The sequence below is a fragment of the Furipterus horrens genome, unplaced genomic scaffold (assembly GCF_987537825.1).
Source record: "Furipterus horrens unplaced genomic scaffold, mFurHor1.1.pri manual_scaffold_17, whole genome shotgun sequence".
Taxonomy (NCBI): Eukaryota; Metazoa; Chordata; class Mammalia; order Chiroptera; family Furipteridae; genus Furipterus; species Furipterus horrens.
The window spans coordinates 79,602,219-79,627,899 of NW_028327187.1; the positions used below are offsets into that span (position 1 = coordinate 79,602,219).

The 25,681-nt window shown below is 44.2% G+C and overlaps 1 protein-coding gene across 9 annotated transcripts in view; it reads left to right on the forward strand.

Moving 5' to 3' along the window:
• HUWE1 (HECT, UBA and WWE domain containing E3 ubiquitin protein ligase 1) overlaps positions 1 to 25,681 on the forward strand; it is a 166,729-nt gene that overhangs the window by 126,438 nt on the left and 14,610 nt on the right. For 6 of the 9 annotated variants that reach the window (XM_090264628.1, XM_090264634.1, XM_090264632.1 and 3 more), the window contains 19 exons: positions 8,307 to 8,518; positions 8,936 to 9,118; positions 12,664 to 12,836; positions 13,188 to 13,336; positions 14,115 to 14,190; positions 15,012 to 15,110; positions 15,664 to 15,797; positions 15,985 to 16,153; positions 17,262 to 17,490; positions 18,083 to 18,261; positions 18,542 to 18,631; positions 18,784 to 18,938; positions 20,634 to 20,679; positions 22,137 to 22,424; positions 23,309 to 23,600; positions 23,798 to 23,928; positions 24,440 to 24,654; positions 24,731 to 25,019; positions 25,150 to 25,252. In XM_090264628.1, the coding sequence (XP_090120754.1) occupies positions 8,307 to 8,518; positions 8,936 to 9,118; positions 12,664 to 12,836; positions 13,188 to 13,336; positions 14,115 to 14,190; positions 15,012 to 15,110; positions 15,664 to 15,797; positions 15,985 to 16,153; positions 17,262 to 17,490; positions 18,083 to 18,261; positions 18,542 to 18,631; positions 18,784 to 18,938; positions 20,634 to 20,679; positions 22,137 to 22,424; positions 23,309 to 23,600; positions 23,798 to 23,928; positions 24,440 to 24,654; positions 24,731 to 25,019; positions 25,150 to 25,252 (3,212 nt within the window). The remainder of the gene's footprint in view (positions 1 to 8,306; positions 8,519 to 8,935; positions 9,119 to 12,663; positions 12,837 to 13,187; positions 13,337 to 14,114; positions 14,191 to 15,011; positions 15,111 to 15,663; positions 15,798 to 15,984; positions 16,154 to 17,261; positions 17,491 to 18,082; positions 18,262 to 18,541; positions 18,632 to 18,783; positions 18,939 to 20,633; positions 20,680 to 22,136; positions 22,425 to 23,308; positions 23,601 to 23,797; positions 23,929 to 24,439; positions 24,655 to 24,730; positions 25,020 to 25,149; positions 25,253 to 25,681) is intronic. The other 3 variants (XM_090264633.1, XM_090264637.1, XM_090264636.1) reach the window with 2 other exon arrangements.

The following is a 25,681-nucleotide window of genomic DNA, read 5'->3' on the forward strand; positions in this document are numbered from 1 at the left end:
CCCTCCACCCGGTGGCCCCCCTCCCTCCAGTTGTCCCCCACTTTTAGATTATGTCCATTAGTTGTGCATACAGTTCCTCCCAACCTCTCTCCGTCTATTCCATTCCCTCCTACCATGATCCCCAATTCCTATATCATCTCCCTCCCTCTCCCCACTCCCCCTCCCTGTTGACCTCCCCCCAGTATGCTTCCCGTACCCACAGTTCCTTTTCCACTCTCGTTGCCTGTTTAGTTTGCCTTTGTTTCATCTCCCTAGCTTCTGTTTTTTAAACCAGTCCCTTTAATATCTCATATAACAGTGGTTTGGATCTAATGAACTCTTTCAGTTTTATTTTGTCCTGGAAACACTTTCTCTGTCCTTCTATTCTGAATGACAATTTCGCTGGATAGAGTATTCGTGGTTGTAGGTTTTGGATTTTCATTACTTTGAATATTTCTTGCCAGTCCCTTCTTGCCTGTAGGGTCTCCCTTGAGAAGTCAGCTGATAGTCTAATTGGGACCCCTTTGTACATAATTCTTTTCTTCTCTCTTGCTGCTTTTAAGATTCTCTCTTTATCTTTAATTTTTGACATTTTGATTATAATGTGTCTTGGAGTGGTTCTCCCTGGGTCCAGTCTCTTGGGAACTCTCCTTGCTTCCTGGACCTGCAAGTCTATTCCCTTCCCCAAGTCTGGGAAGTTCTCCTTTATTATATTTTCACTCAATTTTTCAAGTTCTAGTTCATCTTCCTCACTCTCTGGCAAACCAATGATTCTTATGTTGGGCCTTTTATAGCTGTCCCAGAGGTTTCTGATCCTCTCATTGTTGCTTCCCATTTCCTCTCTCTGCATTGGTTGACTGCTTGTTCCTTCTCCATATTCCAGTTTGTTGAAATGAACTCTGGATTTTTTTTCCTCACCATCTGTCTCGTATGTGGTTTTGTTCCTTTCGTTATGAATGTTTTTCGCTTCTTTCTTATCTTTTTCCTGCTCTTTTGTGAATTCTGTAAGCCACCTGATAACAATGGCCCAGAACTGAGCCTCTGACAGGTTTCTTATCTGTTCATCTGTCAGGTTCTCTATCTGTTGCGTGGTGAGCTGCGCCACTGGGATTTCTATAGTTGTCTGCCTCATTTTGACAGATGCGTTTTGTTTTCTTGGGCCGGCTGTAGGGGGCAGTGCCTGTGTAGGTGTCACAATTCAGCGACCGGCGCCTGTCCGCGACCTATTTCGCAGCCCTGTGGTGCTTTCTTTGGGGGCGGGGGTCCAAGATGGATTCACACAGTTATTCAGCTAGGAGACCGGGATCCGTCCTCCCGCCCCCCTGGGCCTCACTGTTCAAGGCGATGCGGTGGCTGCTTTCCGCAGCGCTGGGGTCGCGCACTGCCAGGGGCTTGACTGCAGCCGGGATTTTTCGCCGCCCCGCCGCTGTCCCAGGTGCCACCGCAAAGAGCGCTGCCCTCTTTAACTCTTACCTGCCCAAATGGCACCGCTGGTTTATAACTTCATATGTTGGGCTTCCTTGTAGTTTTATTTTCTGGAATTTCTAGTTATCCTTTGTTTTGAAGTAGTTGTATTCCTCTCTAGTTGTAGAGGGAGACCTAGCGTGTCCGTCTAAGCCTCCATCTTGGCCGGAAGTGTTATATCTTCTTGATGGATTGTTCCCTTAAGTATTATGACATGTCCTTCTTTGTCTCTTTATATTGCCCTTGCTTGGAAATCCGTTTTGTCTGATATGAGGACTGCTACCCCGGCTTTGTTTTCCAGTCCGTTTGCTTGGAATATTTTTTTATATCCTTTACTTTCAGTCTGCGTAAATCTTTTGTTTTGAGGTGTGTTTCTTATAGACAGCAAATGTGTGGGTCCTGTTTTCTTATCCATTCCGTTACCCTATGTCCTTTAATTGGAGCATTTAATCCATTTACATTTAAGGTTATTATTGACGTGTATTTATCCATTTTTCTTCGTACCTCTGTTCCTCTCTTTTTTATTTTTTTTTTTATTTTTACTTAGAACATTCCCTTTAGCATCTCTTGCAGTGCTGGTTTGCTGGAGATGCATTCTTTTAGTCTTCCTTCGTCTGAGAAACTCCTTATTTCACCTTCTATTTTGAATGAGAGCCTTGTTGGGTAGAGTATTCTTGGTTGTAGGCCTTTGTTTTTCATTGCTTGAAATATTTTTGACTATTTCCTTCTGGCTTGTAGTGTTTCTGTTGAGAAATCAGTCGATGGCCTTATCGGAGCTCCCTTGTATGTTATTTGCTGTTTTTCTCTTGCTGCCTTTAGGATTCTCTCTTTGTCTTGGAATGTTACCATTTTAATTATGATGTGCCTTGGAGTGGGTTTTTTGGGGTTCCTCTTCTTTGGAACTCTGTGCTTCCTGAACTTGTATAACTTTTTCTCTCATCAGGTTCTGAAAATTTTTTTGTCACTATTTCTCCTATCAGTTTTTCAATTCCATGCTCCTTTTCTTCTCCCTCTCTTATTCCAGTGATCCTGATATTATTTCTCCTCATGCTATCCTGTAATTCCCTTATATCTTGTTCATATTTTTTCAATCTTTTTTCATTTTGCTGTATTGTCTGGGAGTTTTTCTCTACATTATCTTCTAACTCACTAATCCGATCCTCTGCTTCGTTTAGTCTGCTTTTGACTGATTCTACTGTTTTTCAGTTCAGAGATTGTATTCTTCATTTCTTCCTGGTTCTTGTTAATAGTTTCTATGTCTTTTTTTATGCTGGTGTAGCTCTCTGCAAGTTCCCTGTAATTTTATTGGAGCTGCTGGTAACTTCCTTGGAGGTTGTCATAGTTGTTTTTAAGGTTGTCGAGTATATTGAGCTTCTTTACCGCCATTGTTTTGAATTCCATGTCTGACATTTGGGCTATGTCTATTCCATCTACCTCTCTTTCTGAGGATTCCTCTTTTCTTTTCATTGAGGGGTTATTTTTGCGTCTTACCATGTTGGATTCTTCTTGTTTGTTTTTATTGTTTTGGGTTTGTCTGCTTTGACTTCCCACCTTTGTGGTATGAGATTCTTTATAGGCGATCTAGGGGTTTCAGTGGTGCAGTCTCTTTGATCTCCTGAGCCTGATATTCTTGGATTATCCTTTATGTCGTTTGTTTATGCTGTCTGGTTATATTTCAGATGCTCTTTGGTAGTATCTTCCTTCTGGCAAGTTGATTGAGAGTCACTCTGTCCACTTCATCTTGAGTTCTTTTGTGGAGATGTCAGTTCAGCCTTCGTGTGTCGTCTTCTTTTTCTGCGTCCACAGCTGGTCTAATGTGGCGGGTCAGAGGTTCTTGTTCCTTGCAGCAATGTTGTGCGCCCTCCATGGCCAGCACGGCGCACTCCCTTGGCGCCCGCTGGAGCCAGCTGAGGTGCCTTTGCGCGCGCCCCTGTGTGCACAGGGCGGCCTGAGAGCTTCCCTCAGGCCTGTCGAGCTGCACTCCAAGAGCTGATCTCTCGCCTCCCAGGGCGGGGTCCCAGACTCTTGGGCACAGTGGGAGTGAGCGATTGGCGCCTATTGAAGCCGGGCCAAGGTGCTTCCGCGCTTGCATGCCTGTGCACATGGAAGACAGCCCAAGAGCTAGCCTCAGTCCCTCTGAGCCTTGCTCCGGGAGTTGGTCTCTCGCCCCTTAGGGTGGGACCCCGGACACTTGTGCACAGTGGAAGTGAGTGTCTGAGTCGCTACTGCCTGCTGTTCCCGTGCCGCAGCTGCCCACCGTTCCTGTGCCGCAGCCACACACACACCCCGCCCCGTTCCGGCACCCATCTGGGCGGGCACGAGCGGAGCCTAAGCAAGTGGTCTGCATTCTGGCCTGGGGCCTGGCGTCCACTGGAGCTGGCTAGGGTTGTCTGCGTACGGTCTTCTGCGTGTTCAGTGGGCCTTCCCTGCGCCCGTTGGGGCACTGATCTTATGTCCATTGGGGAGTGTCCGAGGGGCACCTGGACTCGCAGCCGCACACCTGGGCCAGTGAATGAGGACACTTTCCTATGCACGGCCACACAACCCAAGGGGAGGGTTGGGGAGTGGACAAGCGCACCTCTGCCCCTGCACTCCTCAAGAATGTCCTACCACCCCCAAACTTTCCACCCTTCTCCGCAGTCCACAAGAGAAAAATATAAAGGAGAATTATGTTCTCACTTGCACAGCAATACGCTGTCTCCTGTCCTTCAGCGCCAGTGCCACTTGGTCGAGTCCAGTCTCTGCCAGCGGGCAGGGATCCGCTCTCCTCCCGACTCCTCTCTGGGGAAGTCTGTGGTTGCCAAAAAGCCTTTGTGTACTTCCAGCCGCAGCTCGGGCAGCCACCCCAGTAAGGAATCCTGTCTTGTCCCTTTTTCCTCCACTACCCTCACTAAACAGGTTGTTTCCAGATGGTTTTTCTCTAATCCAGCAGTGCAAAGGCTTGACTCCTGCCAGTGTCCAGCTGCTCACTGAGATGTTCTGTCTGCAAGTAGTCCAAACTACAGACGGGTCTCGGGAGCCTGAAAGCGCAGCCTCCCCTCACTCCTCCGCCATCTTCTCTCTCTCCTAGTTTATTTTCAATGCTGTATAGAATTCCATTGTGTAAGGATTTCTGTTGGATGGTATATGCCTAGGAGTAGAATTGCTAGTCTGTTCAGCTTTAGCAAATGATGTCAAAAGTCTTCCAGAGTGGTTTGTATCAATTTATATTATCACTGGCACAGCATGTGAAACTTCAGATTGTTTCACCTCCTTACCTTCACTCAGTATTTTTCATATTTTAAAATATATTTTATTGATTATGCTATTAGAGTTGTCCCAGTTTCTCCCTCTTTGCCCCCCCTCCACCCAGTACCACCATTTCCTCCAGCAAATCCCCCCTTAGTTCATGGCTATGGTTTGTGCATGTAAGTATTTGGGCTTTGTATTTCCTATACTATTCTTAACATTTCCCTGTCTATTTTGTACCTACCAATTTATGCTTCTTAATCCTTGCACCTCTTCCCCTATTCTATCCCTTCTCCCTTCAGGCAATAATTCACCCCCCTCCCAAAGTGATCTCCGTACCTATAATTCTTTTCCTGTTCTAGTTGTTTGCCTGTTTTTTGTTTTTTGTTTTTTGTTTTTTTAGATTCAGTTGTTGGTAGTTGTGACTTTAACAGCTTGGTGATAATAAATTCCTTTAGCTTTACCTTGTCTGGGAAGCACTTTATCTGTCCTTCCATTCTAAATGAGAGCTTTGCTGGATAGCGTAATCTTGGCTGTAGGTCCTTGCTTTTCATCACTTCGAATACTTCTTGCCAGTCCTTTCTTGCCTGCAAAGTTTCTTTTGAGAAATCAGCTGAAAGTCTTATAGGCATCCCTTTGTAGGTAACTCTCTGCTTTTCTTTTGCTGCTTTTAAGATTCTCTCTTTATTTTTAACGTTTGGCATTTTAATTATGATGTGTCTTGGTATGGTCCTCTTTGGGTCCAACTTCTTTGGGACTCTCTGCCTGGACTTGTATGTCTGTGTCCTTCACCAAATTAGGGACATTTTCTTTCATTATTTTTTCAAATACGTTTTCAATTTTTTGCTCTTCCTCTTCTCCTGACATCCCTACGATTCAGATGTTGGTGCATTTGGAGATGTCCCAGGGGCTTCTTATTCTATGCTCTTTTTTAATTCTTTTTTCTTATTGTTCTGATTCAATGCTTTTTTCTTCCTTATGTTCCAAATCGTTGAGTTGATATTCAGTTTCATCCCCTCCAATGTTGGGTCCCTGTAGATTTTCTTTATTTCACTTAATGTAACTTTCATTTCTGTCTGGATCTTTTTATGCTGTTGCTATATTGAATGAGTTCTTTGAGCATCCTGATCACCAGTGTTTTGAACTCTGCATCTGATAGGTTCGTTATTTCTGTTTTGTTTAGTTCTTTTTCGGGCGTTTTGTTCTGTTCTTTCATTTGTACCAGTTTTTTTTGTCTCCTCAATTTGGCAGCCTCCCTGTGTTTGTTTCTGTGTATTATGTAGAGCTGCTTTGACTCTCTGTCTTAGTAATGTGGTCTTTTGTATAAAATGCTCCTGTAAATTGTTTGGGGCAGAGCATTAGGTGATGGCCTGGGCGGGGCATCCCAGTCACTGCTTTGTGGATCTGGGTAGGGGGAGGACTCCGAGAGTTTGCCCAGGAGGAATCTGTCTCCCAGCACTTGCCCTGTTTCCAGTCTCTTCACTTTCTCCACTTATGCCGCTGGTATCCCTCCAGTTGTTGCCCTAGTGCTGAATCCTGGGGCAGGGGGTGGGAGGGAGCGAATAGGGAGGGTATCTGTAAATCCTAAGTCCATGTGGGCCCTTTAAGGGGAGTCTCCTGATAATCCAGCTGTTTCTTCCGCCACCCCAACCCCCACTGGTTTTTACAGCCAGAGGTATGGGGATTTACTTTCCTGGCACTGGAACCCTGGGCTGCTGGATGGTCTGGTGTGGGGCTGGAATCCCTCACCCCTGAGGTATCCCTCTCAATTTTTATCCACCACATGTGAATGTGTGGCTGCCTGTTCCTCCATCTTTGTGCCACTCCCATGACTCCACCCCTTCTACCTGTGTGGCGAATGTGGCTTTTTTAAATCCTTGGTTGTTGTACTTCAATACAGCTCGATTTTTTGATGATTCTGGGTGATACTTGTTTTGTAGTCTAGATGTAATTTTTTTCTCTGGTTGTGCGAGGAGGCGAAGCCTCCTTCTTGACCAGAAGTCTCAATGTTATTTTCTGGTTTGATCGATTTCGGTGGTGGCTTCAGCATCTCGCTTCTTCATGCAGCTGATACTAAAGACCACGCACATGAAAAGCCAACCGAATGCTCTGCCAGGGGGCCCTCCCAGCACTCCAAAGTTTCTTTTTGACTGGTTTGCAATGGTGTGCGTTCAAGGACCTGTGCCCAACCCTTGGCTCGGACCAGCAGCCGCCTCGTATTTTTATTTTAGTCATTCTAGTAGGCTTGTGATGGTATTGCATTATTGTTAAGATGTCCTGGTTTTTATTGGCCGTTTGGATGTGAAGTATTTCAATCTTTTATTCTTGTTTTCCACTGAGTTCATTATATGTCCTGTTTGTAAGTCCTGCGTAGAGTGTATGTTTTAGACCACATCAGGCACGTTCAGGGTGGTATGGCCATAGACTGTAGGGTGTTATGTTTTAAATATACATTAGATATTTCAAAGTTTTTACTTATGCGAGTTGTAGTTATAATTTGTAGAAGCATTACTTGTGGAATAAGACAATTGCAAATGTATTAAGTGTCTGCTTAATATGTGTCAAGTGACCCATTGGCACTGGCTATTCATAAATGCATTACAAATGTTCTTTATAATCCTTACCTCAGCATGTAAACGTTGTCGATGTTGCTCCCCTTAATAGAGAAGAGAGAAGGCTCAGAGAGGTCAATAACTTGCCCAAGGCCATACTTCAGAGTAACAGGACTAGAATTGAAACCTAGGTCTCTGGTTCCAAATCTTTTTGCTTGCTCACACTGATTTCCCAAATTGCAAAGCTTTTTTTCCAGTTTTTAAGTGTACAGTTTAGTGGCATTTAGTACATTCCGTTGTACAGCCATCATCTCTATTTAATTACAAAATCATCAATGTGTTTTGATCCAAAATCTGCTTGAATGACAACAGAACTAAGTTTCTTTTTAATATAGGAATCAAATCATTGTTAGAAAAGTCTGATTTAATTTTCTTACCTGTTGCGCCTCTTGCTATTTTTAAGTAACCCTGCATTAAATGTTTTTTGCATATCCATATCTATGACTGTGTTGTTTTTCATTCAGCCTTTGCCAATTTCTAGCCCATGGTCCTTGACACAGTGTAGATGTCAGTAATATTACAATTTAATTGAATACTGAAGGCATTATAGCACTCAATTAGGAGTGAAGATTTGAATCCTTGCCGTTGACTTAAGTTCTCTGTGCAAGCTACAGTTCTTTGGGCCTCATATTATGCATCTCTTAGATGGGGAAAATATTGAACTATCTTAACTTTTTCATAGGTTTGCTGTGAACAGTTCTACGTAAATATCATACATAAAAAGAGTTTTAAAAAATGCCAAGTAACATCTAAAAGAAGATACGTAAAATGTGTAGTAGGAAATAAATGAGATTTGGAAGCATAAAACCTGGATTTGCTACTCATTTAGCTTGTACCTTTAAGCCTTGCTTTTCTCATCTATAAAGTGGACCTGGTAATCGCTGGCTAGGTGACTTCAAGGATCAATTGTGTGTGTGTGTGTGTGTGTGTGTGTGTGTGTGTGTGTGTGTGTGTACCTTGCTGATGTGCAAACAATAGGGCATAACTGCTTGTGAGTAAATGTAATGATTAATGACTTTTCAGGACTGCAGTGTGCTAGCTTTTGTCCTGGACCACCTCCTCCCGCATACTCAGAATGCAGAAGACAAGGACACGCCCGCCCTGGCTCGCCTATTCCTCGCAAGCCTGGCTGCTGCTGGGAGTGGCACAGATGCCCAGGTGGCTCTTGTGAATGAAGTAAAAGCAGCCCTGGGACGGGCACTGGCTATGGCTGAGAGTACAGAGAAGCATGCCAGGTAAAATTCATGCCTGACTTGGTGCTAGTAACCAGTAGCATCCCCTTACTTCATTCTAGGCCCATGGGATTTCTTGAATTTGAACAAGAGTTTTGGTTTATGCTGGCTCTGTACATTCTCTGGTCCTCTCAAACTGATTACATTTGGAGAAGATGGGTAAACAGCTTAGAGAAAACTAAGGATTGTTTTCATTCTTCAAGCAAGAGGTTGAGCAGGTTATCCAATCTTATATTTTGAATTATGTTTAAAGTAAACGAAGAATGCTACCACCCAAGGAGTGAGTTATCACCTGTTCAATTATTACTTTTAGGAGGAAACAGAGCTCAGGAGGGCTGGGCTATCCAAGGCAAGTTAGTAATGATGGTGGCTTAAGAATGGTTATATTCACGTGATAGAGGTGTCAAACTTTTCCCCTAGGCTTCAGGCAGTGATGTGTATCATCAGTACTATCATGGAGTCCTGCCCCTCCACCTCCAGCTTCTACAGCAGTGCCACAGCCAAGACCCAGCACAATGGCATGAACAATATCATTCGGCTCTTCCTGAAGAAGGGACTGGTTAATGACCTGGCCAGAGTACCTCACAGCCTTGACCTGTCGAGGTAAAATCATTCCCAAGCTCCAGCTTCAGGCTTTTGTCTTCTGCTTATTTCTCCATTGGCCTAATATTTCATGTTTTCTTGCCAGATGAGTAATGAGCAGCAAGTGTGGTAAGGAAAAGTTTGGGTATAGGTGGGAACCTGAGTTCTTAGTATTGTGGCTTTTAAGCAAGGCACTTTCTTTTCTTTAGGTCTTAGTTTTCTCATTTGCTGCAAACTTGAGTTGAACTATATCGCTAATTGTTTTCCAAGCTTCCCCCTTTTAATTAACAATAACCTTTTATTGGAAGATGATGTGTGTATCATAAGAATAGAAATGAGCAAATAGACACCATATTCCTACCACCTAGATACCTTTGTTATTGTATTGGGTTAGCCAAAAAGTCCATATGTGGTTTTTTGTTTTTTCCCAGAAAATAAAGACACATTTTTTTCATTTTCACCAGTAACTATTGATTTGGATACTTTGAGTATGTCTGCTATCTCCCTCCCATGTGGTGTAACATTGATTTTCTCAATTAATGTGTCAGTTTGATTGCTATCAACTTCAACTGGTCTACTCAGCCATGGAACATCATCCAACAAGAAATCTGCTTCATGAAACTTTAAAGACTACTTTTGACACATTCGATCAGTCCCAGCACCTTCTCCATAACTGCAAAAATCTATTTTTGCGTTTCAGTCATTTTTACCTTTCCTGAAATGATAAAGCATAATATGCTGAAAATAGCCATGGCTGCTGTGGCTCAGTGGATTGAGCATCGGCCTGCAAGCCAGGTGTTGCTGGTTCAATTCCCAGTTAGGGCACATTACTGGGTTGCACGTCAGGTCCCCAGTTGTGGGCACAAGTGAGAGGCAACCACACAGTTAAAAGAATAATAATAATAATAATAATAATAATAATATGCTGAAAATGTTGCTTATTTTCTTCCGTCTTTAATATTGAAATGGCTATACAAAAATTCTTCGATTTTGATGTTTTTTTAAATGTGCTCTGATATGACAGCTGTCACAATACAATCTAACAATTGTTTTGAATGAAGTTAAAGACAACTAAGCGCTACTAGAGCCATCTTACAGGGAAAAAAACAAACTTTTTGGTCAACCCTATATATCTTTCAATGGCTTTCTTCACATACATAAATAAAATGGTATATATGCTTTTATGTAACCTGGGGTGGGGTGGGTTTGTTTTTTGTTTTGTTTTCTTGGGTTGTTTTTTTTTAAGGTGTTTTTCAGTTACTAATCTCTACCTTTCTATGTAAATCAAGTTTCATCCTATCTGATGTCAAAATCTATATTCAAAAATTTTTGTGCAAACCAGAATCCAGTTATTGACCTTACATTACATCTGATTGTGTCCTATGCATCTCTGTTCTAACAAAGATCCTTAATTTAATTTTTTAAAATCTTAATTTTATTGCTGTTGTTCATGATACTAACTTGTTGAAGTAACCAGGCCTATTGTCCTGCAGGGTGTTTCACCTTCTGGATTTGGTCCATTTAGTACCTTGCAGCATAGTTTAACTTGTTTCTTTACTCTATTTTTGGTAAACTTCTTGTTAGAACTAGAGGCTTAATGGAGCAATTTAAACATTACTGGGTAGGATATATCATAGGTGATGTACGTCTCATATTATATAATGGGAAGACCTATCTCTTTGAACTACAATTATTAATCATGATAAGACTGACCAGTAGAGTAGAGTGATAATCATAACTGTACCATTATATTTCACCCCCTCTTACTAGAAAGTAAGCTGTGCTATTTGGCACTGTACAAATGTCTAGTTCTCTGTAGACCATATACCTAATTAATGCTCTTAACACCTGTTGATAATCCTTGTGTGCATCATTTAATTTCTTTAGGGGTTATCAATATTAACTTTCTAATTTCTCTCATTCCTTCTACATTATTAGTGGGCATTTTTCTATGATTTAACCTCAGTTCAAGAGGGAAAGTCTAGTTATCCTGAAATGCAGTTCCTACTGAAAAGGCAGAATAAAAACTCAGCTTTTTCCCTTAAGTCACCAATTTTCAGAGTAAAATTTAAAAACTAGGTTAAATCACCACCTTAAATGTAAGTTTTCTCTGGCTTCCTATTTATAAGTAGTGTGGACTCGTGAATTTTCTATTTTGATCATTACAATCGTTATCCTTTTTTATATTCTTTGGCCCATGGGGCCTCTTCAAGCTGACGTCTTTGTCCTTTTGATTCAACCTCATCAATTTTAAAAAGCATTTTAAAATTTTGCACTCACAGTAGTATAATGAACACCATATGCCCCACCTAGACTAACCAGTGGTTAGCATTCTGTCCTATTTGTTTTAGTTACCTCGTCCCCTCCCCATTTTAAGATATGGGAATTGAGTTGTTTGAAATTTGTTACAAACAACTTGATACTTAACCTCTGAATACTTGAGCATATTCTCCTAAGAGCAAACATTCTCTTGCATGGCTGGAGTGCCATCATCACATCTAAGAAATTTATCTTTAATATGATAGTACTCAAAATATATTTCATATTCAGATATCCCCAGTTATTCCAAGTGTGTCTTTATAACCTGGGGGAGAGTGTTTCGATCAGTGACCATCACTCATTGCATTTGGTTGTCATAGGTCTCTCGTTGTTTTGTTTGGGGGGGGGGTGTTGGTGATACTTGACTATTTTTGAAGAATCCAGAAAGCCAAATGTCTTATAGTAATACCCCATAATCTTTCTTATGGTTAGATTCAGGCTACCTTTTTTTGACAAGAGTAGTACATAGATGATGTTTGTCATTCTCAGTGTATCATATCAGGAGACATGTAATGCCAGTTTGTCCTATTATTGATGATGCTAAGTTTGATCGCATAATTAAATGTTAGATTTCCCTCTTTGTATTAGTTGTCTGTGAGGTGGTACTTTGAGCACATGAAGATCATGTGAATATCCTTTGTCCTGAAGATTTTTTTAAAGATTTTATTTATTTATTTTTTTTAGAGAGGGGAAGGGGAGCGAGAAAGAGGGAGAGGAACATTCATGTGTGAGAGAAACAGCAATCAACTGCCTCTCATACACCCCTAAGTGGGGACCTGGTTCACAACCCAGGCATTTGCCCTTGACCAGGAATCAAGCCAGTGACCCTTTGGTTCACAGTCCGGCACTCAACCCACTGAGTCACCCCAGCCAAGCCCTGAAGATTTTTAACTCAGTAGTTTGAATATTCATTGGTGATCCTTGCCTGGATCGTTTACATTGCTGGTTACAAAGTGATGATTTTCTGATTCTCTCTTTCCTTTGTATTAGCTGCCATTCTTGTAGGTTCTTTTTATATCTAATGTGTTATAATTACCATCATTATTCTTTTTGATCAAATTATCTCAAATGTGGCCTATGGTAATGACCACATTACTTTTTTAAAGTCTTCTTGAATAACAGTATGTCCCGGGCTCACCTTGTATTTTCCCTGCCCCATTTTTGGGATCATTTGTACTCTAATGAGCCTTGTTGCCCTTTAGTATGGATTTATGTGTTCAGTCCATCTCTGTCTTCCTTTATCTCAGCCCCAACATGGCAAATACAGTCAATGCTGCACTGAAGCCTTTGGAAACACTTTCCCGGATTGTGAACCAGCCCAGTAGCCTTTTTGGGAGCAAGAGTGCTTCTAACAAGAGCAAGGCTGAGCAGGATGCCCAAGGAGCCACTCAGGACTCCAATAGCAACCAGCAGGACCCAGGTAGGGAATCAGGAGTCAATGGACAGGAGTATTGGCCAGGTGGGCATAGTTATTTTATGGGCATGGCATCACACTGTTCTGGCTTGGTATTGTTCCCACTAAAACTTGCTGACCTTCAGAGATCTGTTGTAGTGGTGTGGTAATCTGCCCCACAAAGGATTCCTTAAAATTGTAGCCTTATTTGTCTGTCCTCACACGTGGCCTTATGTTTTCCTTTGTCACCCAATCATTTATTCTCTGAGAATTTGTAAACTTGCCCAGGGAAAGAACCTTACTGTCTTCATGCTTGTCTTGTGGTGCCCTGCACATAGGCACCCTTTAATTATTTTGCTGGTTGGTTGATTGTTTCAGGTGAGCCTGGGGAAGCAGAAGTGCAGGAGGAGGATCATGATGTCACTCAGACAGAGGTGGCAGATGGGGATATCATGGATGGGGAGACTGAAACCGACTCAGTGGTGATTGCTGGGCAGCCTGAGGTGCTCAGTTCACAAGAGATGCAGGTAGGGAGGCAGATCACCTAGCATACCCCTTTTGCAGCCCTGAATTAGACCCCCAAAGTGATGTGGTTGGGTGGGTGAGTACTTTATAACCTTGCCACAATGCTGTTTGCTTTGTAGAGGAACACAGATGATATGCTTAGTAGGTGCTCAGTAAATATATTTGGAATGTATTAAATGATGGGTGGGGGTAGGATCAGGATGCTATGTACTGTGATATGGAATAAATCCCAACAAGAAAACATAGGTACAGGTGAAATGCTGATGTAGAAAGCTAGCTAGCTTTTGAGCCTTTTGGGCCCAAAGTCTTTGATTTACTTGACTCTGGTATTAATGGAAGCTCCTATACATAACTGCTATGCCTATAGCACCAGCTCTCCCTCGGGTATTCAAACAGCAATCTAGTAACAATCCTAAAGAAAACATTGTAATTTCTAGAGCTGGTAGCAGTGGTAAGAAATGGGGCCTGCTGTCCTAAGCTGCTAAAGAGATCTCTAAAGAGATCTGTATATATTCCTGCACAGTATAAAGCTAACTTGGTCTCAGATAACTGGATGAATCCATTTGAAGGAATTCTGAGTGTGGACTGGCAGCACATGGTAGTTTCTGTGCTCTTAATACCACTAAGCGTGTGGTATTTATATAACACCCTCTGTCACACACACATTATGGTAGAAATACATACTCCCTTGCTGGTGTTTTTTCGTTTTTGTTTTTTAGGGTTTAAGGCTAGCACAATGATAGACTTGTGTGCATCTATATATGTTCTATTTCTCTCCAGGTTGAGAATGAGCTGGAGGACCTGATAGATGAATTGCTTGAGAGGGATGGCGGATCTGGGAACAGTACAATTATAGGTGAGAGCCCCAGAACTGAGTATAGCCTCTTCCTTTGCCTCAGTCTCTCTTGGGAGGACCCTTTTTCTCATCATCTGCTTGCTCAGCTCTACCTAAGGGCTCATAGCCAGCCTAGATTGCTGCTTGTCTTGATATTGACTATCTTACAGATGAAAAATCACAGTCCACCTACAGACCTGTGGTGGGTCTGTCGTGTTGCCTATTGGGGGGAGGTGGTGGGGGTGGCCATCAGTATAGATTATACATCAGGCACATTAAGAGTATTTATTATTCATGGAGGCCTAGAGGAAGTTGTAGTGCTGTAGGGTGAGAAAGTGCTTTCCTTTCAGTTCTTTAGCAAATTCAGGGGATTTCTGCCTCTGAGTCTCAGTATGTAAAAAGAGTGGTCATTCCCTAAGGGTGGCCCTTTTTACAACTGAGAGGGAAAATTGCAAAGGTACCCTACTGTCACCTGGTTCCAAGGGTATATGTGTTACTTGTTTTTATTTTATTGATGAAGGAAATCAAAGGATTAATGGAAGTAGACAAATATTCTTAAATTTGGCAAGGCTTTTCACACCCATTATTCTCTGTGGTTTCACAATTAGTGGAATTGGCAAGGCAGATGTGATCATCCTGTTTTACAGATGAGGAAACTGAGACTCAGACAGGTAAAATGACTGGCCAAGCGCAAGTAGCTAGTCAACAGCAGAACCCAGGTCTTCTCCCTCATCCAAAAAAATATGGCTATCTGCTGGGTGTATGTAGCTACTTTAGGCACACACAATCTGGAAAGGGAAGTCCTCTGTTGTTCAGTGAAGGCTCTGCTCTGTAACCTTCAGTGAGCAGAAGTGGAGAGGATGAATCACAAGAGGACGTGCTGATGGATGAAGCTCCTTCCAACCTCAGCCAAGCTTCCACCTTGCAGGCCAACCGAGAAGGTGAGAGTGCCGAGGCCAAAAAGGCCTCCCTTCTTGCCCTGCACGTCTGACAGATACTACACTAGGGTTTTCCTGGAGGCAGCTGCCCAAATGTGCAGAATAAGGAAGCATCTGTCTGCATGCGCTGACATACACCATCCACTTTGTCCTCAGCCAGTTTTTCAAATAACATGTTACTACTGCTTGCCCACAAGTTTTGTCACTTCTTACTTGGTTCGCTTTCTTCTCACCCACCTGCTATCATCGCTCCAGATTCCCTCTTACAAATAGGATGCAGTCAATAGCGAAGTAGGGCTGGAAAGGCAAGGGGGCACCAGCAGACTTGGCCAAGTCCTAGACCGTGGCTCCTCAAGCCTCCACATTCAGCCTCCCTGCTCAGTGTGTTGATGCACTGATTGGCTGGCTCAGTAAGTCTGTATATCACCCCAGACCTGGTTCTTCCTCTCCTAGAGTCAGGTACCACATCGCCTTTCCCACTCAATCTGCCGGCCTACACAGTAGCCTGTTTTCTAGCTACTCAGTATAGTCCTCCAATGTGCTCCCTTTGTTTTAGATTCCATGAATATCCTGGACCCTGAGGATGAGGAGGAGCACACTCAGGAAGAGGACAGCAGTGGCAGTAACGAGGATGAGGATGATAGTCAGGATGAAGAGGAGGAGGAGGAGGAAGATGAGGAAGATGATCAGGTGAGGGGGGACTGTGTTTGGGGTTGGTTGAGACAATTGCTTCCATGGGAACACAGAACTGGAGAAAACCAACAGTCTGGGTTGCTAGCCTCGGCGCCTCCCTCCCTCTGTGCAGTTGTGGCCATGACACCAGACTTCCGAAAATCCTTACCTCCAGCAATTGTCCATATCCTATTTTCCCCTAAAGGAGGATGATGAAGGTGAAGAGGGAGATGAAGACGATGACGACGATGGCTCTGAAATGGAATTGGATGAGGATTACCCTGATATGAACGCTTCTCCCTTGGTCCGATTTGAGCGCTTTGACCGGGAGGATGATCTCATCATTGAGTTTGACAACATGTTCTCCAGTGCTAGTAAGATACAGGGGCTCAGCTGGGTTTTATCTCTTGATCCTGATACCCTTCTTTAGGGTAAGCAAAGCAGTGAATGAAACAGCAGCTATCAGTCTGATGCAGACAGCACTTCTTTTCCTATGCCGACGGTCCTGGGGCAAGGGATATCTGAATCCATCTCTCTCAATAATTGTATACTTAGAAGAAAGAATTGAGGGGCTGCTCTTGTTCTCTCCACTTCAGTAAACAGGCATCCAAGGATGCATCTTTCGGAGAAGAGAGTGAATTTCTTCCTTCCTCCCCTTCAACGTCAGAATTCCCTTATAGCATCGAGTTCTTAAAATCAGCCTGTCTTGAGAAGACAGGTCTTGACCCTAAATCACAGGCATGATATAGCAGAAAACACTGAACTGTTCTGGTGGGTTGTCTTGGCCAAGTAGTCTCTTACCTCTTTGAGCCTCAGTTTGTCACCTGTAAATGAAGTTTGAAAGGAAAAAAAAAATGGGTTGGATTACATAATTATCAAGATACCTTTTATTCCATGATTTTTCTTTGTGTTTTTGTGATTTCCATCAGTCTTCCTTATGTGAGCCTCTGTCAATTCAGCAAATTGAACAAATATTTGAGAAGTGCCTACTGTATCTTAGTTACTGGGAAGACTATAGTAAAAAAAAAAAGAGCCCTTTTCCCTCATAGGAGCTTATGGTCTATTAGAAATTATAAACAGGCATTACATTGTAGTATGGTAAGAAAGCAAAGAGTAAAGGGTAAGTAAGCCAATCTGTAGAATCAGAGGAAGTGACATCTAAGCCAAGAACAAAAGAGCAGGTGAAGAAGAGGGAGAGGAGTCTTCCAGGAGGAGGGAGCAGCATGTTTCTGAGGTGTCCAGAAGCATCACTGTGGCTACATTGTGGAGAATGGATTGGGAGAAGGTACTACTTAGGCTATTGTAATATCTAGGTGAAAAATGGTGGCATAAGCTATGGTAGTCAGTGAATGCAGATGAGGTATGGGAATGAGGGCAAAAGGGCAAAGCTAAGGTTTCTGTGTCGGGAAGTAAGGCCCTGCTTGAACAACCATGGGAGAAATTTCTTTTTGGCACTGACCCCTTTGCATATTGTCCTTGCAGCAGACATCCCTCCATCCCCAGGAAATATCCCTACCACCCACCCACTGATGGTACGCCATGCAGACCACAGTTCCCTGACACTGGGCAGTGGCTCCTCTACAACCCGTCTTACCCAGGGCATTGGGCGCAGTCAGAGGACCCTAAGGCAGCTGACAGCCAATACAGGCCACACCATTCATGTTCACTACCCTGGGAATCGCCAGCCCAACCCTCCTCTCATACTGCAGAGGTGAGTTTCAGAAGGTGTTGGGCTTACTGGGCTTCAGCATTGTCTCCACCTGGGGGAAGCAGTTCATCACTTAATGCTCTCATCACACAAACAAAAAACATGTTTGTCCCATTTCTTTGTGGACTTTATGTGCAGCCTTTTGGAGAATACCAGATTGTATAACATGTTCTTTTGCTTTTGCTTAAGTGTCCTGTGTATTCATTCAGCAATCATTAAGCATCTCATATACCCAATACTTAACACTTTAGATCTAGACAGAACAGGATTGATGCCCTAAGGCTTAGGGATATAGGTATCATAAGGGTCATTGTACAGACTACAATGGGTGTGCAAGAGAGGCATTATACCCTAACAGTGCCTGGCGTTACCAATGACACTCACTCTGTGCTAGGAACTGTGGAGTGATACACACCCTCAGCCAGAGTAAAGTCTACAAACTGATGAAGTAGTTACAAAAGTAACTAAGAGTTATGTGTAGTATGATCAGTCCATAATAGTGTTACATTTCAAGAGGATACAGAAAGGGCCTCACAGTAACAAATTGCAGAGCTGCTATGTACCGTGACCGTGGCACCCTACCATCACCCTACAGGTTGCTCGGTCCCTCTGCTGCTGCTGACATCCTTCAGCTGAGCAGCAGCCTTCCCTTACAAAGCCGGGGCCGTGCCCGCCTCCTGGTGGGTAATGATGATGTCCACATTATTGCCCGGTCTGACGATGAACTGCTGGATGACTTTTTCCATGACCAGAGCACAGCTACCAGCCAAGCAGGCAAGTTTGTATGGTTAAAGGGGAGGGTGCATTCTACTTCCCTGCTGAGGGAAAGCAGAACAGTATCTGCCCTGCCAGCCTGGAGAAACTCCATCTTATAATAGAAACCAGAACCACTCAGTGACTTAGCCAAAGGCAACAAAAACTTTGTTACTTCTGGGTACCTGTGATGTGTCAAACCTTGTGATAGACACTGGGTACTAGTAGGGAAATACTGCCATGTTGGGGTCAGTTGGCACATGACAAGGCGAAACTCTCACTCTCCTTTGTTCCTCTGCAGGGACCTTGTCCAGCATCCCCACAGCCTTGACCCGCTGGACAGAAGAATGTAAAGTTCTCGATGCTGAGAGTATGCACGACTGTGTTTCAGGTGTGTGGTGACGCTTGGTTATCAGGGCAGTAGTGAGACCTCCAGTGCTGGAACAAATACATGGAAAGTTGTTTTCCTGGTTCTCTGTGGCCACAAGCTCTGCCTCTTGGGTTCCTCCCTTACCTCCTCTGATCTTTGCTTCTTTGATCCAGTTGTTAAAGTACCCATTGTCAATCACCTGGAATTCCTGAGGGATGAGGAGCTGGAAGAAAGACGAGAGAAACGCAGGAAACAACTGGCTGAGGAAGAAACAAAAATAACTGACAAAGGCAAAGAAGATAAGGAGAACAGGGATCAGAATGCACAGGTGATTCCTGAGGGCTGGGAGGATTCATCTTTGGCTATGTCTGCCTTAACTTTCTATGATTTTGACATACACATGGCACCAAGAGTCATTGAAGAATCCTCCAACATTCACATTGAACCTGAGAAATGATCCATTCCGAATTGGCTGTATACTCACATGGTCTGGGGAAAAGAATTCAAGCCCAGGGGGAAGATAATTTCCCTAGTGTCTTGCTGGGGAAAACGAACCAGAACCAGAGTGGCTCCTGACTCACTGGTCACACTGTGTATTCTCTACTTTCATTGACTGCAGCTAGACAAGAACAATGACTTGACTACGACCATGCTCTTGGAGGTTCAGTTCCAGTTTTTTCCGTAGATTGCCTTACCAACTGTGTGGAAGGTGGGGGAAAACCTTACCAAGATAACCCTGTTCCTTCATCTGCTTAGGCTTCAGAGCAGAGAAAATGTTTCTACTTGGAACCCCATCACCACATGTCATTTTCTCAAAATCTCTGCCATGATTTTGGATTAGAAAGAAGCTAGCTACCTACCTTTTTCTGAAACTTCTGGAACCTTCAACACTATAGCTTTAAAATATATTAAGTAAAAGCCAATAGAAATACAAAGAAGTTAAGACTTTAAACACTTTATATGCCACTCAGCAGTTAGGGAATCCAGTAGATTCGTCGTCGTCGGCAGCCGTCCGTCTCGAGAGACGATGGTGTAGCTTCTTAAGAGTCTATCTGCACCGCCGAGAATGGCTGTGCAGTCCGACTCGGGAGTGACATGGTATCTGTCTCCTCCCGTGTTGAATCGACATCTTGTGATGACGCTGAAGCTACAGAGCCTGGGCAGGGTAATATGGAGGGTCTGCTGTTGCCCATGCAGCAGACCCCCCCTCTTCGCAGCTGAAGGGTCCAAGGGAAAGACTGGAGTCGATACAGCTTGGGTTCAGGTGCGCTGCAGGAGTTGCCGGTGTTGACTACAACGTCAAACCGCCTTAGGGACTCCAGCTCCGGATTTTCTGTCGGGGTTTACTCCCTTAGCCTTTCCCCTGAAGAGGTATGCTGCAAGGCAGCGGAGGTTTTTTGGAGTCAGAGTTTTCCTTCTCTGATGTACCCTGACTGGAAGATCGAACCAGCGACACTTAGCTCGCAGGCCGACGCTCAATCCACTGAGCTAAACCAGCCAGGGCAAACATGAGGATATTGAAATATTCAGTTATGATAACAAGCTTTATCTAACAAATACATTTGTATAGAACTTTTAGCTAATAAACAGTAACATTGTTTTAAACGTGTGAAAAGGGATAGAAAATAAGCAAGCCTGGAATGTGATAGAAGAAGCTGGAGTAGACAAAATGAGCCCAGGGAAGGGAAATGTGTAGAAATGAAACTTTCAGAAATTCTTGCTGGTCTCATGATTGCATTCAGATCATGTGCTATGTCCAGCTCAGCTGGAAAGTGATTTTTATTATCCTTTCCTCTCATTCTTCAGTCAGTTACCTGGCAGCTTCCCCCCTTGTCCCCAGGCCATCTTTGAACATGAGTATGTATTTGAGAAATTGGAGGAACATTTGTACACTACAGTGCTCATCTTCCATTCAGGTCATTGAACACCTAGATGGCATATGTGGGGGATGGTGATTATTACAGTTGACCTCTATCTTGCGAGCTTGCAGAGTCCCACATTGGTCTGTCCCTTCTCTTTGCAGTGTACTGCATCTAAGACAAATGACTCCACTGAACAGAACCTCCCAGGTAACTCTCCCTTCCTCTTCCCCTTTTTACTAATCAGTTGGTTCTTTCTCCGGACCCTTCGAAGTAGCTGGCCCAGGTGGGCTGAAGATGAACACCAGTGCTCTGTGGGATGAGGTAGTAGATTGTATAGTTTTAGGGTCATACCCCATCTTGGAGATAACTATACAGTCTACTGTCTTTCCCACGGTGGTACACTTCCCCTCCGACGCACTCTGTTTAACTTCTTGTTCTGATTATGCTATGCTGCCTCCTGGCATGTGTAGTGAGGCCATGTGTCCTGTCCCTTTTGGTGATTACCATGGTGTGGTGCTTCATGAGAACACATGATGACAGTGGTTTCCCAAATGCCAATCCTCAGTGAAAATGAACAAAATAAGGGAGGTGTAATGAGTTTTTCAGGAAGCTGAGTTTATCCAACTTTTAAAGGACTATTTTTATAGCAATTATGTCCTTCCTAGTTCTCTGGTATCAAAATATTTTTTACAAAATGATATTGATGGGATTCTGTTTCTTACTTGGCTAAACTAAAAGTTGGTAATCCAAGTTAGTCTCTTTACTTTATATATAAATTTATAGGTCTGTGGAATCTAAACGTCTAGGAACATTATTTTGAGCAACCTGCTATTGGGAAAGGTAGCTATGTGGGCTAAATGGTCTTACTACCATCTGCTTTCTATTTCTTTAAATATCAGTAGCCATTTTGTGAGTATGATAGGTCCATGTGGTATTATATGTCTCCCCCACCCCTATTTCCTCAGAACTTCTGCTTCCCTTTACCTTCTGTCTCCTTTGGCACTTGAGTTGGGAAATGATTGTACCAAAGCCTACACAGTCTTTTTTAAAGCAGTGAAAGTGGGTAGGTGTCCTGGTGCCCTTAATCTAGCAAAAGGTCTTTGAAAGGGTCTGTCATCCAATATAATGACTTCTTGCCTACTGCCCTTGCTAGAGGATTCTGCTTGTGCCAGGGTGAGGTAGTAAGTTGTATTGTTGTGGGGTAGGGATTTTAGGCCCCAATTAGAAGATAACTATACAACTTACTACTTTCCCTGGTATGTGGCATATTCACACTTACTCTTGGCAAAGTTGCTTCCATCAGACAGAATTATAGATGTTTCTTGGATAATCAGGACTGGAAGAAAAAGGGTGGTGGAAGGGGGCAGATGATTTAGTGACTTGAACTTTCCCCCTTCCTTCTGGGGCACAGAAAGGATTTAATTTTTAGGATCTACAAAGGAATCTCCAATTCTTGGGACTAAGATAGCACTGTGCCTTAGCCCTTATTCTGGGTATCCCATTCTGGCCATGAGCTGTTCTAGGAACAATTGGTGGTCAGGGGGAATCCTGCCTCATTGGCTCAGTGATCAGCTCAGGTCAAGTCACATGTGCTGATTGAGTGGCTCTCCAGGTCCTTGGCTGATTGCCCTTTAACACACCTATTGTCATTCTTTCCGAGAAAGATGGGACTCCTATGCCAGACAGCTACCCAACAACCCCATCTTCAGCTGATGCAGCTACATCTGAGTCCAAGGACACCCTTGTCACTCTACAACTCTCACAGCAGCAACCAACGCTCCCACCCCCACCTGCCTTGGGAGAGATTCCTCAAGAGTTACAGTCCCCAGCTGGAGAAGGGGGGAGCTCTGTGCAGCTGTTGATACCTGTAGAGCCAGAGGAATTGGGTCCTGCACGGCCAAGTGGGGAAGCAGAAACAACTCAGATGGAGTTATCTCCAGCTCCCACTATAAGTGAGTAGTTTCCAGGTTGGGCTGGGGGGGGGGGGGTAGGGTAGTACAAGAGGAGAAAATGGACATTCTTGTAGTTTCTCTTTTCTCTTTTTAGTGAAATAGTAGAAGCTCAAGTCCTCAAATAGGATCTCCGCTTCCACAGTTGCTTTCTTAGCTAAAGTTGAGATTTCTTCTCTGTGTCCTCAAGTGATTATATGTCTGAGTATCTAATGATACTAGTGATTATGCCAACAGTATATTGAGGTATTCACTGTTCCTGTAACTTCTTTAAAAACAACCCTCCAAAGTGAATGGTGTTATCTCCATGAATAAACTGAAACTTAGAAGTGAAATAATTAGCCCAAGGTCAGTAAGCAGTGGAGCTGAGATTAAAATTCAGATCTATATGACTAAAGCTTGCTCCCCATCAATAGTTGTAGGAATGGTAGGCACATGACCCACACATATAGCTCTCCATGCTGGCAGACAACCTTTATCTCATGGCACTATTTCCCGTTAGTCTGAAATGGGGCCTCAGAATTCTCAGCAGTGTTCCAGCAGGGTAAATTGAAACCTGTTTGCCATTGCTGCTCTATACCATGCTGTCTGTGATTGTGCTCTGGAGAAACCTTAAGATATAGGTGTTCTTTTCCTTCAAGGAACCTTGTTTTTTGAGAGAAATAGAACCAACATGCATGTGCAAATGGTGCCTGCAGAAAATCTGCAAATGACAGGACCCCTTGCCTGGTGAGCCCAGGGAAGATGTGTCACAGGCATGCCTGGAACACCATAAATGTTCAGCAGGTGATAGAAAGGACTTGAGCTGAGCCTTATAAAGTAGGTGAAAATGAGGGAGAACATCAGGCAAGCGTGAGAAGTCTAATCTGGCTGCTTCTTAATTCCAGGCAGAGATCTAACCTCTCCATGTGACTTCCTCCTAGCCTCTCTTTCCCCAGAGAGAGCTGAAGATTCTGATGCACTGACAGCTGTCAGCAGTCAACTGGAAGGCTCTCCCATGGACACCAGCAGCCTGGCTTCCTGTACCCTGGAGGAGGCTGTGGGGGACACCTCAGCAGCTGGCAGTTCTGAGCAGCCCACAGCAGGCAGCTCTACTCCTGGGGATGCCCCACCAGTTGTGACAGAAGTGCAAGGCAGGGGTGATAGGTCAGGGGAACCTGCCCAGGCCCCTGAGAACGGGTAAGCATCGTGTGAGCAAGAGGAGGGCAAGATGTGTTGGTGGGTATTTCAAGCCACATTCATACTCATTAACTAATGCACATGCTTTGTACACTGGGGCAAATCAACCTGGCTTCTCTGAGAAAGGGGTATTGTAGCAGTACTTGATGAATGGGAAAACATAATACAGAGAACAACGTGAAAATGGTTTCCTTTAGCTCTACCCCTGCATCCTCTGAGAGTTCTTCCACCAGAGAATCTGCTGTGGCCATTTCTGGAGCAGATTCCCGGGGAATCCTAGAAGAGCCGTTGCCTTCAACAAGCAGTGAAGAGGAAGATCCCCTTGCAGGTGAGTTACATGGGTTCTCAGGCCATCCCGAGGTTGTTTAGGCTTCTCATAGCATTTGGCATGGAAATGCCCACCAATCAAATGTTTCTGTTCAGATGGAGGGTAGGCATATATATGGCAGGAGGACCGGCACTAAGGGGATGCTGGAGATTGGAGTGAGTCCAGGCTTTGGAGTCAAACTGATCTTTGCTCAAATCCCCCTCTGCCACCTCCTGCCTTAGTACCTAGGGCCGTTACCTAATCTGTCTGATCTTGTTGATGCTGAGGGGATGATAATAGCTACATGGTGGAGTCTCGATGAAGGTTAAGTGGCAGTGTACACACAGAACTTGGCACATAACGAGCTCCTCTGAGCCTGGGCAAGGTGGGTGAGCCATGTCTGTGTGTCCTTGGCATGCGATGAGGACAGGAAGCTGGTTTCCTCAAATAAGACCATGGGTTTCTTTACTTCATTTACATCTTAAGCATCAGTAGAGGTGTGAGTTCCTTCACATCTTGCATCTCCCTTCAGGTATCAGTCTCCCCGAGGGTGTAGACCCCTCTTTTCTGGCTGCTCTGCCTGATGACATTCGCCGGGAAGTGCTGCAGAACCAGCTAGGCATTCGTCCACCAACCCGGACTGCCCCCTCCACGAATAGCTCAACTCCTGCAGTAGTAGCAAATCCTGGTGTGACCGAAGTGAGCCCCGAGTTCCTAGCCGCCCTGCCTCCAGCCATCCAGGAGGAAGTATGTGAGCAGGAAGTTGGTGGGGCCAGGCTGCCTGGCTGTAAGTATTCCCTCATTGACTTCTTCTGCTCCAAAGGTGCTGGCACAACAGAGGGCTGAGCAGCAGCGGCGGGAACTGGCACAGAATGCCAGCTCAGACACCCCCATGGACCCTGTGACCTTCATTCAGACTCTGCCCTCAGACCTGCGCCGTAGTGTCTTGGAGGACATGGAGGACAGCGTACTGGCTGTAATGCCACCTGACATTGCAGCTGAGGCTCAAGCCCTGAGGCGAGAGCAGGAAGCCCGGCAGCGGCAGCTCATGCACGAGCGGCTCTTCGGGCACAGCAGCACTTCGGCCCTCTCTGCCATTCTCCGAAGCCCAGGTATGGAGAGGAGGCAGTGGATGGCCTCTGGAATGTCAAACTTTGGCCACGTGAGGCTGTTTCCCTTTGTATTACCTGGACCTAGCTCACCACCCCACTTCCCAATTTTAGTGTCCTTCTTTACTTCCAGCTTTCACCAGTCGCCTAAGTGGCAACCGTGGGGTCCAATACACTCGCCTTGCAGTACAGAGAGGTGGTACCTTCCAGATGGGGGGTAGCAGCAGCCATAACAGGTACCTTTGTCTTTTATCACCATGCCATACAACCTGTCACATCTACTACTAGGCCATCTCCCTTAATTTATAGGTGGAGAGGCTGGATGACCTCTCTAGGGTGTTTCCTTGAATGAGTGGAGGAACCAGATCTTTGGACTCCCCCTTCAGAAAGCCACACTTTTGGTTTAGTTGTAGCTACTATAGATTATAATCACAAAGTAAGGCAAGCTGGCACTAGCTGTGATTGCAGCAAGGAAAGTCACCTGCCATGCAAATAGTAAAACGATGAACCACTTGCCTTTGAGATTGTAGTGTCTAGGCTGCAGGTATAGAGCAGAGTTTGTTATTAACCAGGCTGAAGTAGAGTGGAGTCAAATGTAAAGGGAGTGATCAGTTCCTATATAAGGCAGGCAGCCTATATACAGCAGGCAACCCCACCACCACCAC